Source organism: Ornithodoros turicata, unplaced genomic scaffold (genome assembly GCF_037126465.1).
Source record: "Ornithodoros turicata isolate Travis unplaced genomic scaffold, ASM3712646v1 Chromosome39, whole genome shotgun sequence".
In the NCBI taxonomy this organism is placed as follows: Eukaryota; Metazoa; Arthropoda; class Arachnida; order Ixodida; family Argasidae; genus Ornithodoros; species Ornithodoros turicata.
Genome location: NW_026999369.1, coordinates 804,826 through 817,835, shown reverse-complemented (window position 1 = coordinate 817,835; position 13,010 = coordinate 804,826). Strand labels below are relative to the sequence as shown.

Sequence of the window (13,010 nt, the reverse complement as noted above, 5' to 3'; positions counted from 1 at the left end):
CTGTCAGTGAGCAGTCTGACATTCGCACCAGATCCCTTTATAATGTCCACCAGCTTTCTCACGGACGTGTCTTTTCCTTTCGGGTGGTGCACTTATTAGCAGTATAAACGTCCTGCATTTCCAAGAGCAGGTTTTAAAGAAGCCGCTCGACTATTCGTATCTTCATGAGCAAAACATCAGGGACAATGAAGCGGGGTTTGTATGGAGAACAATGGGGGATGCCGCACTGAGTTTTTCATGTTACCATAACCTCAATCTGCGTCTGCTTTCCCCTCGCCGAATAATAACTTGTGGGTGTTTGTTTCACAAAATTGATTATCATAATAATTCCTAAGAGGATCGTTAATCCAAGAGCTTATATGCATTCCATTACCGATGCCAAACGATTTAAGAAATGTTTAGGGGGGGTGGTGACTGACGGCACTTTGCTCGGTGAAGGGACGAAGAGGGGGAGATGAAGAGGAAGGCTCACGCGTCTGGCTGACATGACCGTTGCGCTGCATAGTCATTTTTCAATTTCCACGTCGTACGTGCTGTTGACCAAAATATTTCATGAAACTTGTTTATTTACCTCCACGTATCTGCGCAATTTTTTCATGCGGTTGCAAATCTTGTATGCTGCTTTGTTAACATTATTCTACCAAATGTTAACCTCCCGTTTGTATTGCCTCATGGCCGCGAGGGTATATAAATAAATTAGTCTGTAGGTCTCACAGCACAACAACTGTCCATCTTCCGAGTACAAATTCTTTGAGCGCGATAAATCAGCTTCTTTTGCGGGACTCGCCGATGCCACGCAATTACTGAAGTTTCTCTCTCTCTCTCTGTTTCCCTTTTTTTCTTCTTCTTACAGCGGCCGCAGACCGGCCACTGCTGCACAGCTCATCATGATGTACTTGTACCTGGCCATCAAGCGCGGAATTATTATTTTATCTGTATCTTATAGAGTTGCGCGCTTCATCACGGCTTCCGCGTTAACCACATGACAGACAGAAAGGCGAGGGCGATTACAGCAGCTATCAACGAAACCCGTGCACAAAAGTAACGACTGACTTATTGTTTTGTTTGATTTTAGTGACTTTTCTTTTTCCTTCCATACTTCATCAATGAAATCATTCCTTGTTCATCAAGATATCTACTGGAGCTGATAGCACTGCGGTCTTGTCTTGAGTAGGAAGTATGCTAGGACGTTGCCAAAGCTTATTCGCTCTGCGCGCGTTCTTGCTATTGTTCTTGTATGCAAGAGCTTTTGTACCCGTATAGCTCTGCGGCTAAGAATTCTGGGACTCTGCGACGGGAGTACGAACAGATGGGCTTTCCTATATGTCTTCACACTGCCTGTACGCCGTAGAATGAATAATTGCTAGAACGGTAATCCATAATCTGTATGAGAATATGCAAGGAATATATTACACATCCGTGAGAAAACTGGTGGACATTATAAAGGGATCTTGTGCGAACGTCATACTGCTCACTGACAGCAAAACGGAAGTTGCTAAATTCACATCATTAACAGGAAAGAATGTCGATTTACTTCTTGAGAATCTACCACGCCTTGTGACCCTAGTCCTCTCCTCGGACACCAGAGATGATCGAGCACAGTTATGGGATCTTTTCAGAGGTGTGGTAAAAGAATTTGAGCAAGATACTGCAGGGAAAGATCTGCGTCAGGGTATGTTAAACGTCCTAACTATGTTTCTAGATCTGGGAACCAAACGCAAGGGGTACGGACAGGAGAGCGTGACCCCGTATATACATGTTTTTGTCGCATCACGCCGCGATGAGCCACATGCAGCAGCGCTGACTAGGATGGTTTTGTACCAAGGACTAGAAAAAGAAAAACTGTGCCTTAGAGAACCTACATCATCGGCGAACAAACAAATGGGACGCAACATGGGATGGGCTAAAATATATGTTAAAGGATAGAAGAAAATTCATCAGCGCTACAGGCTAGGAGATATCAGAAACGTGACGTCACGTACTGGGAAGAAGGTGGCATCCAAGAGACAACAGGAAAGAGGCCACGTTTAAGTGTCGAACTCGAACTGGAACAGCGCGTGTCACGCGTGTTAGATGTGGACTCTATGACGCGAGGTGAGCTAAGAACGGAAATCGGGAAAGACGTCCAAAGATCCAGGCGACCCAATCCAGCTGACGCAAATGTTGCGTCACAGTTTGAGTCAGGTGGTTTGAAGTGCCCCCGTTTATTTTGGCTTCAACGTTAAAAGGAGGACATTGTGATCACATATGCAGCCATGCGAAGTTTTTCCCAACATGAAGACTCTGATGTGTAAATCAAATGTTCATCGTGCTTCATTCGTATTTGTTCGACTCATACGTACTAGCAATCGATGCTACACAACTGACTTTTACGTGGTGCACGCAGTTGCTTATCAACCAGTCAATAAACTTTTCTTCACACCTACAGAAACAAAGATGTACGAATGAAAAAAAAACGCGATAGCGAACAACACAGTCCCAAGCAGTAATGCTGAAAGCGCGAGCATGTACGGCTGGATCAAGGTTGTAAATCTTCAGAAGAACGCTGATAAGACAGCACACCTGCTAGCACCCTCTCCACAGACGAAAAAAAAAAGCCACGAGTACGGCTGTCGAGAAACACGCGGCATTAGGCTGCAATCAGGATAGATTTGATCCACTACGGCGTTAGCTGAATTAGGTATGGAAAATAAAAGACAGGAACGCAGAAACGATATTTTCGTTGTCTGAAATTGTGCTTATTTTGATGGATTCTGATAGATACATTTTGAGAGATGACAGCAACAGAAAGTCGCCAGAAAATCGCAAATCAAACTCAAACTCAAACAACAGAAAATCGTGATCTCTTAACTTTTTTTGTTGTAGTTTCGAGGTGAACGACAAATCTACAGTATCTAAAAAATGCAGATGACATTGACAAGGCAACGAGCATTATTGTGATCAAAAGAGAGCAGAGTAATGCGTTATAATACAAATGGGCCAAGTGACCGCCTTTTACACTTGCGTTTTCCTCGCTAGAGAGGCTCCTGCGTTCGCGGGGAAGCGTAACATTTTATAGCTGTATCATAAATTGTCTTCAGGTATTAATAAGCCTCCTCCCCCCTCCCCCCAACAAAAAAGAAAAAGAGTAAAGGAGAGACCGAGAAAGAAGAAACGAAAACTAAGCCTCTCTGATATCTTTCCTAGCCGGTCGCATCAGTGTTCGATGGCTAACTAAAATGGTATACTTAATTAGCTTCACTAATTTTCAAAGATTGACCCAATGACAGCATCGAAGCCCTTGGAGTCATTGTACATTCTCTATGACCGACACGTTGGTGTCTATAATTATGAACCTATCCTCGATAAACTTGGTTTGACAACCTTAGCACATCGTAGAACCTCAGATATCACATTTCCCTGTGCAAAGTAGTACATGTTGTGTTAAGCTGTCGTTGGTCTATTTTCTGCCGTTCATTTTAGTTCTTTCTTGTATTTGCATCCTTCCTTCATCATCTTCACATAACGTTCCACGTGCAGTGGTGTAGGGTACGCACCTCCGCGGTGAAACACCCCATCTCATCGTCATCATTTATTGTTGTTGTTGTTGTGCCGTTCACTCCGACCACACCTTTATTTTAGGTTTGTTTGATTGCTCACAGTTTAGCAGATACCAACAGACTTCGTAACAGCCATAATGTACACACGTTTGCTCTTTATAACAACATCAACGATGTTAGTTCTCCTAACAGCTGTCAAGTTTTTAGTTTTTTATATCCTATACCCTTACCACGTGATGTTACACACAAATCTGTGCTCCCCGTGTTGTTATTCCTTGTTTGTCTTCTCTTGTAGTCTCTTCTGCGCGGAGCGATTTCCTAAACCTGTGGTAGCGCGTGGCCTTGAACGTAGGCTTCGCCGCAACGTGCTCGTGCGGCGATGGAAGGCCCCTTTACAGGTTCAAAATTTGGAACCCGAATGGAACCTTGAAGATGCCACTATTCATGCACCAAAAATTGCTCAAAAGTTTTGTCCTGGCAGAGGCAAGATGCCATTAGAGAACGAATGCAAAGCGCTGCCAGCAGAATATGTAGCACGCGCTTTTCGTTCCAGAATACACAGGCTCTATGGGAGGCGTTTTAGGTGAAGCCTGCTTTACGTTTTGTCCCTAATTCTTGGGCATGTAACAGTGAAGTAAAGAAAAAAAAACAAAAAACACTATATATGCAATCCCACACATCAACAATGTCACAATGTCGCAATGGGATGGGATTTACGTGTAATAATATAAGCAATCGACGCCGAAATTTAACGTCTTTGTAGTGGACATCCGCCATTTTCCGTGTGCGTGACGAAAGCATGAGGTTCACGTTTCATTGGGCGCCCGAAGCGCAAGTTTTGTTGTTAGTGAGCTTGTGAGAGCGGCAGCATCCGGAAAGCAATCTTCAATATGGACGTCGAAGCAAGAAATGCGGAGACTTCGAGCTCGGAACTTTTTTCTGACCTTTCTGCGATCTAGAAGAAAATTCTGTGCGCTGAACAGTTCGGGAGCCTTGCTTTCGAAACGTCGCCGATGCCGCGAATGCGAGCCAAAATCAAAGCTCTACGAACATCGGCCACAGATGAAGCAAACACGATCAGTCGTCTGTCGTCGACAGACAGCGATGAGCTTTTTAACGCACACTGTGATCGAACATCTAAACGTTCTCTGAAATTCCGTGTCCTCATATTTAGTGTGCACTTGCTGTTTAAGATGCCGGCGCGGCCGGTGTGTCATAATGCCGAAGGAGATCGAGTCCTTGTGCTGCAAGGAGCTCGAAAGCACTGCCGAATGACTGCAGTGAGTGCATTACAGCCCACGAAGATTTCCTACTTCTATTCCTCAATACCACTGTCCTGAAGGTGGCATATTTTGAACTCCGTGGGAAGCGCGAACCAATGAGCGACCATATTCACAAGTAAGTCACATGTGTCCTTGTCGAACGATGTTAAAATTTGGGCGCTCAAAATTGCTTTGGTTCTGCATTAAAGTCGCTAAAAACTCCAGTACATGGCCGCAGAACATGAAAAGACGTTATTGCCAGTGTGCTGTGTCTTGAGTCACTTTTTTATGTGTTGCCCTGTGCTTAGGTTTTTAGTGTAGGCTTTTGGCGATATTGAGTGTTCTTGCTTTCGATTCAGTGAAAAGTTTTGGTTTCTAAGAGAAACCAGCACGTGTAGTAATATACAGAATGTGTGCAGATAAACTGCCGTAGCTCTCAGATACATGTGGAAATGCCACGACATACACCCTGTACTGTGACCCGTTACCTATTTGCCTAAACTATATTTTATGTACATATGTGTAAACGATACAGGTACACCGCGTATCGCCAGTTTGCAAGGTGAGTTTGGAACAAACTTGGGGAAAACAAGAGCATGGTCATCCCAGCCTGTGCAGTCCACAAGATCTGGCAAGCGTTCCCTACAGAAACTGCCACGGGCTTCAAGTACCCAACATCCTAACTGGAGGTACCTCTTCGCACGGCTCGTCTATCGCATTTAAAATAATGCAGCATGTGTATTTAGGATGATTTATAGCTCCCAGTATGATGTATGGTTCATCAGTTCAATATGTTGTGTTGAAACACAACACTTGTCCGGCTTAATGAGTATTGCGGAATGAGATAAGCACACCTCTCGTGACATTGTGTACCGTTGCTGCCATGGACAATTTCTTCAGCAAGACTGATCAACAAACGAAAAGCAGAGGCTGTCTTTCAAATATGCATGTTCCTCGTAACTACTGTACTTGTTAAGTGACCCATGTTGGTGTCCTGTCTCATATAATGCCGGCAAGGGCCTTTTACGTATATTCATAAATAAATAAATATCAAAACCAGAAAAAAAAGACGTAACATCTATTGTAAAACCTAACCTCTCCTTGTGCGAATAATACATAAACATTCTCAGAAGGTATGTTGTCACACTTTACCTCATTCTGCATAAAGCCTAGTTTCACCTTTTACATCATCCCCACACCCTCAATCTCTAAAGCTCTACAGGGCTAAATTAATCACGTACTAAAAGGTAACTACTGAAAGGATACTAAAGGTAAAAAAAGGAGGGGGAAATTAAAAGCTGACACATCTAAAATTCAAAGAAACCCTGGTGCTTTCACGGGGCTACTCATGACTCGGTCCTGCATCAGATCCCCATAGAAAACAGCTTTTCTGAGCCTCATTGATTGATTCCCTTCATTGCAGCAATGGGATAGAGTATCGCCTGTGGCGATGAACCTCCCCACTCTCCAAGGCCAAAAATAAAGTTGTTGTTGTTGTTGTTCCCTTCATTGCCCTGACTATGAGGCAATACTCATCGGCCTGGTGGCAAGTGGGCTTGCGTCTGATAGTGCGCTTTCGAATAAAGGGAGCAAGGAACATCTATCTACGGTCTTAAGAAGGATATCAACTTAACCTGTCAAGGCACAGCATGTCATATTGCTGTCAGTAAGTACCACACCGCTCATAGAAGTTGCGACAATTCGTGTGGGAAAGCATGCTGAAGTTACCTCAGGCAGTGCATCCATAAGAGCCAGGTTCATAGAGAACGTAGATGGGTAGAAATCCAGCGAACCGGTAGAGATGTAGGAAGGGAGTTGCCTCAGGAAAGAAGCCGCGGCTTCTGTCCTGAGGCAACTCCCTTCCTAGGTTCATAGAGAGCACCTTGTGAGTGGGACAGCGACAGTGCCCAGTGAAGATACTCCAGGAATTTTGTGCAGGTGTGTGTGTGTGGGAGGGGGGGGGGGGCTCACGCCTATTAACAGTTTTGATGGAAAGCAGGGTGCGTGAAACACTGACCTTTCATGTATGAATTATTGTTATTTATAACCAGGTGCCCATGTTCTAGTTGTCTGGAAAAGCCTTAGCTCCCTTGAAGGAAATTGCTAAGGAATCTGAGTGTCTTTTGTGCAAACAGGTTGTAACTGGCTTTCTGTCCGCCCTTAGATGCCCTAGCAAAAGCAAATATGTAATGCTAGCACACTAATTCCTTTGAGTGTTCTCACGCTTCTGAAACGGAGCTACCTCGCGCATACGCTGTGCCATGTCGGCAAGAACATCAATCAGATTGGGCCTTTCGGTGTTTCATATGACTGCAAGAATGGTATCCCCTAAACAATAGGCAATAACAATGATTTATACAACGTAATGAGTTTTGTAAAAGAAAAACTTTATTTGAAAATATATTCCAAAAGCCGGGGGACGACCTGATAATGTAACGTACTTTACTGCAAACGCCGGCTTAACAGAACGAAAAAAAAAACGAGCGTAAACGTTTTGCCGCCTATCCAGGTTATGTCATCAGTACAACAAAGGTGAAAGACGAGTATATAACCCTACTTAACTAAGAGGGCGTCATACACATCCGATGGGGGGCCATGGTTTGTATTACGGGCTGATGCATCACGCCTGATAAACCAGGACCCCATCACCCCATCGCTAGTCCCGTGCAAAGGCTACCGCACCATCAACATATCCCTTAGGTCAACAATGGTGGACTAATTCATTCCTAGTTCGAGTAGCATTAGTAGTCCTGGCAACGTCCCTTGTGTGCTCTTTTAGTCTTGTCCCACGTCTTTTGTCTATCTCGCCAATGTAGGTTGCATCACACTCTATGCACTCAACTTATATGCACAGTCTTGTAGAGCGGGAAAAGAGGTGATGAGGCTCTACTGAGGTTGATGGGCTTAATGACGGTTAATGGCGATGAAACCCTATTGAAAAAAGCACTAGAATCATTCTGGTGCTTTTGGTGGCTGTGATTTCGGACATTCCTGGTGCTTTCTTCTCTGATGTTTGCATCAGAATTCCCTGGTGTTTCTAGTGTCTATTCTCTGATGTTCCACACCAGGACTTCTGATGTGTGTGCTCTGGTGTTGCACACCAGGATCCCTAGTGTTCTGTGACGCTCCACTGTTGAACATTATGATGTCTCATCCGTTCTCTCCCGTGATGTACTTGGTCCGTCAGGAATCTCACAATGCACTAAAAGCTATGCATAGCTGTAGACGTGTGGAGAGATAAAGCATGACAGTGCAAGCGCGGCACCAGAGCACGAAAACGGTGTTAGTGCTGTCCTGTTTGCTTTTCTCTAAGCGTTCAAAAATATGCACAGCTTTCAGAGCCTCGTGAGGGCGCTGAGGAGCCAAGTACCTCACGGGATCAAATGCGTGAAACAGCATAATGTTCAATAGTCGAGCATCGTAAAACACCACCAAGGGATCCTGCCATGCATATATGAATGTGTAACATTCAACCAACACGGTCTGCTCGTTATTCCGGTACTAAAGCTGCGTGGAATGTACTCATTAATGTTAGCGACTCATCAAACCACTCAAAAATACAACAAGATATCAAAGGTTTCTTTCTACTGCAAAGGTGTCCCAGCTGTTAGCAGGCTACTAATTATTTGCATAATTATTTGTACACTGAGAATCACAAATAGGAACAGACAAGCACGTGTAACAAAACTGTCTATATTACTGCTACCACTGATGATACACATTTAGGAGAAGTACGCACTTCGGTCATTTTCCGTCCTCTCTTCTTGTAGTCCATATCCCATGAATAATCAGTTCACATGATGCCGGACGAAACGCACATTCAAAGACGTCACACCAACGACCAGTCGTCACATCTGCCCCGAATGCATCTCTTGTATTTTCTCATACTTCCACTTGTGCACAGATTGGAAAGCAAACTACGACATATAATGCAGAACTTCAGAAACACATATTCAAAGTTGTTCACATTCGTGCGCAGTTTTTATGTTGAAAACGAGGACGGAATGCTACCTCAACCACATCAGCCAGCTCGTTGAGATCAAAACAGACACTAATGCCGATGGCGCTGTCGCTGTCTTATGTGACAATGAAAGCGTAAAGTTTCATTTTGAAACTCGAGTGAAAGCCGCAAAGCGTGTCAATTTCGATACTCGCGGGAATTATTTGCGATGCGAATTATCATTCCTTTGGAAAAGAAGTTGCGCTAAGGAACTCATGATCATTGTAAATAGCGGTTTTCATGGTAACAACGTGTAGTGCTCGTACCCTGGCGCCTGTAGGTCTGGTGTCTGTGAACCACACCAGACCGCTCTAACGGTCACATTAAAACACTACGTCTGTCTAGTGCGCACACCAAGCATTGTAGAAGGCACCAGAATCATTCTGGTGTCGTAGTAGTCCACTCTGGTGTTGACATCAGGAGAATTCGACAGCACCAGAATCACCCTGGTGTCACGGCAAAAATTTTTGATGTGCACATTACAAACATCAAAAGAGTGTAGTGTTAACGCCAGGAACATCAGGAAAGACCAGAATAATTCTGGTGATTTTTTCAATCGGGAACGAAAACGAAAGCTCGGGTCTCGCGTAGTGCTGCGCGCAACCGATGGCGGTGCTGGTGATGAAGGTGACGCTGGTGCTACAGGGCTCCCACCGTGGCGGATGATAAAACCGGCGACGTGGGCAGAGGACAACGGGAATGTCGAGCGCCGGAGTCAAAGAAGGCAGGAGGCGGACCCGAGGCGGCGGGCGGCCCGCAGTGTGCGAGCTGCGGGGTTCAAAGTACACGGCGTAAATAGGGAGAAAGACCGGATACATGAGTTGACCGCGGAGGAAGGGAGGGCGGAGCGGGCGATACAGGCGGTGCCGACTTCAGGAACATGGGCTTGAGCCTGTCGATGGCCACAGTGTCGGGGCCCCGCGGGAGGTCCAGACGGAAAAACCTATCGGCTCGTGAGATGACCCTGTCGGGGTCGTCGTAGGGTCCCAGGAAGCGGGGCTGCGTAGCCTGGAGGAGTGCCCAGGCGCCGCCTGAAGCGTGCCGTGGCGTCGGCCGCCGCGACTGCCTAAACCGGTAGGGCAGCACGTTGCTCAGGTGTCGCGGCAGGCAGCGTATGCGAGTACACCTTAAGGTGTCATAGGGCAACTCGGCATGAGGATGGATGATTCGATCGCGGACTTCCGCCGCAGCTTCAGGAGGAAGGTTTGCGATGGCATAGCCAAACCTTAATGCCTGAGATGTGATGTGACTTCCGTTGAAGTGAACCTCCTGCGCAACCTGTACCTGAACCTGCGCAAACTGTAGTGTTGTTGTGTTAAGGAAGACGACGACGGAGGACACGAAGAGAGGGAAAAGCAAGTAGAAGTGACCGAGCGCGTGAAAACGTAGAATCTAGTTTTTGGGCGGGAAAATAAACAACGTGGTTGCAGTGTTTCTACGTCGTTAGTTTAAGACACCACAGGAAAAGCTGGCGACAGGGTATTTTCCATCAGCAACCCACGAGGATAGCAAGAACAGGGAACCGAAGAACAAGTAAGGAATATGGAAACCCTTCTACCGGCGTTCCCCAAGTTCGATCCACACACGGACGCGTCGTCACTCGCACAGCGTTGGACTAAACGGCACGCCCGTTTCGAAAACTTCCTTTTGGCCGCCAACGTCACAGATCCCACTAGAAAGCGTGCTATGCTGCTTCATTACGCCGGAGAGGAGGTGTACGACATTTTTCAAACCCTCCCGGATACGCAATCGGACTACGACACAGCTGTCGCCCGTTTGAAAGCGCACTTCACCCCTAAGAAAAATACCGTGTACGAGAAACACGTATTTCGCCAAGCAAAGCAAGATACTGGAGAAACGCTGGACCAATTTCAAGTCCGACTGAGAAGGCTTGCAGCAACATGCGAATTCGCGAATATTGACAAAGAGTTGGTATCCCAAATAATCGAGGGAACTGCGTCACACGGATTACGCCGCGCCGCACTCCGTGATACGGATATCACCCTAGACAAACTACTGGGAATTGGCCGTAGCCTTAAGATTGCAAAGCTACAGGCTTCCAACATAGAAGGTCCTCCACAACATCAGACAATTCAAAAAGTGGCAATGAACAAGCCCTGGCGAGGAGGCGCCACTCGCAAGGAGAATCGCTTCAACCACAGAAGCTCACAAAAATGCTTCGGATGCGGGGGAAACTGGCCCCACAAGAATGGAAAAGCCAGCTGCCCAGCGAGGGGAGCCACATGTCATGTGCCAAAAGAAGAACCACTTCGCCAACTGGTGCAAGAGCACTCCGAAGAACAAAGAAGCGGTTCGGTCTCTGGTTTCGTCAGCTGCCATTTTAATAAGAGAGACTCAGCACAACTGCAGTTCAGACGAGTCTGTGTTCCACATACACAACCCAGCAACCAAGCTCCCGGTAGTTACAGTAAGCATAAATCAAACACCGCTGGAGTTCTTTCTGGATACTGGGGCTGGCGTCAACGTGGTCGGAGAGCGGACCTGGAGAAAGCGCCTTGGGACACCCCTGAAGGCAACGACGACACGACTGGTACCTTACGGGGTTACGCAAGAAATCCCTGTTATGGGAGCATTCACGGCTTCGTTCAGCTTCAAAGACAGCAACGTGGAGGCACCGGTATACGTCGTGGGGGGACCACAGGCATCACTGTCGAGCTACAGGACTGCCATGGAGCTGAGACTCATCAATATTGTACAGACGATAGCCCAGGAGACATCTGTAAGCATACGAAAGGAATTTCCAAAGTTGTTTGGAGGTCTCGGTCGACTCAAGAACTTCCAAGTGAGCTTGGAAATCTCGAAAGAAGTGAGACCAGTTGCTCGTCAGCATCGCCGCATTCCCTTGAGTTGACCAGACTAGAGAACCTCGACATCATCGAGCGTGTAACCGGCCCAACCCCATGGGTCTCTCCTATTGTCGTGGTGCCCAAGCCACACACGGAAGGCGCCGTAAGGATGTGCATAGACATGAGGGAAGCAAACGTGGCCATTGCGAGAACACGGCATGTCATGCCGACTGTCGAGGACATTCTCAGCATCTTAAAGGTCAGCTCCGGAGGAAACTCACCGCCACAGATTACAACAAAAACTCGCAGGCACAAAGGTTGATGCCTACTGAATGTACTTCCAAAATAGTTTGGGCGAATACCCTGTATTTACTGCGAAATCTGTTTTTTGGTTTGCCGTCCGATCGTCCGCTTGAACAACTGACGTCACGCTCAGCTTTCGCTTTGGCTCCTCTTGGCTTGTTTGCGGGCTCGCAGTTTCGCAATCGCCAACAATCACAACTCGTCAGGCTGAAAGCGAAATCGAGAGTCGTGTACGTACGGGCACCTTTCTCCGCGTCTTAATTTGATCATCTTTTTACTCCGGCTAGTCAGTACACACAACCTCATCTAAGTTGTCACTTTGTGAGAGATGCAGCGTGAGTGAATTGTGAGAATGCCGTGCTTCTCGCAGTATGAGCAGGTACGCCACTAAGAAAGATGTTTCGTGCCAGGTTCCCAGTTGATATTGTCCGTGATTGAGTGGTACGAAACTAGTGGTTGAGTGCTCTGAACTTATCAAGGCAACTGTCGTGTGTGCTCGAAGCATTTTGCATCAGAATGTTACGAGGTCGTTCACCTGACGGCCGATTTGGACTGTAAAAGTCGCTGGAAAGGGATGCGGCACCTGCCTCGTTCGACGACAACAAAGAGGAGACGATAGCAACAAAGGACCAAATTGCGGGTAAGTGTCCGCACGAACTTGCACTATGGCTTGCACACAAAGTAAACATGTGAACGACAAATATGGGACTGCTAAACCCTATAATCCGCGGTTGTATGTAAAACTACGCAGTTTCTCAGAGAAGCTGGTTGAGAAATTACATGAGTTTGGAGTAGTCTGAGCTTGGGCACAGGGAAGACAAAACAGTCACAGCAGCTGAAATCAGCAACAACTTAGGAGTTCCTGTTTTGAGACACTCTGTGTCTGTTTGGACTTCTGTGTGATCACATTCAGCCTTTTGCTAACCATGGAACCACATCATATCCTGCATACATGGCAGCATATTGTTGTCCCTCTTTAAAAGCTGTGTATTCAAGCTGTAATGTAAAGTTATTACGTGCCAGAAATTCCATTCTGTTCTTCTATACTAATGATGTTGACTCCAGCAACTGAGTACCTTGACCAGCAAGGGATGACGAT

At 46.4% G+C, this 13,010-nt stretch overlaps 1 protein-coding gene across 1 annotated transcript; it reads left to right on the top strand.

Annotated features, from left to right (window-relative positions):
* Positions 1–10,308: 10,308 nt before the first annotated feature.
* On the top strand, positions 10,309–11,673 carry LOC135374016 (uncharacterized). The gene is made up of 2 exons (XM_064607036.1): positions 10,309–11,112; positions 11,207–11,673. The coding sequence occupies exons 1-2, from the start codon at positions 10,344–10,346 to the stop codon at positions 11,671–11,673; spliced, it is 1,236 nt and encodes a 411-aa protein (XP_064463106.1). The 5' UTR covers positions 10,309–10,343.
* Positions 11,674–13,010: the final 1,337 nt, after the last annotated feature.

Excerpts from the sequence above, each read along its gene's own strand:
- LOC135374016 (XM_064607036.1), top strand. The coding sequence starts at position 10,344 with ATGGAAACCCTTCTACCGGCGTTCCCCAAGTTCGATCCACACACGGAC. Across the intron at positions 11,113-11,206 it reads CTCCGAAGAACAAAGAAGCG|CAACCAAGCTCCCGGTAGTT; the intron begins GTTCGGTCTCTG and ends TACACAACCCAG.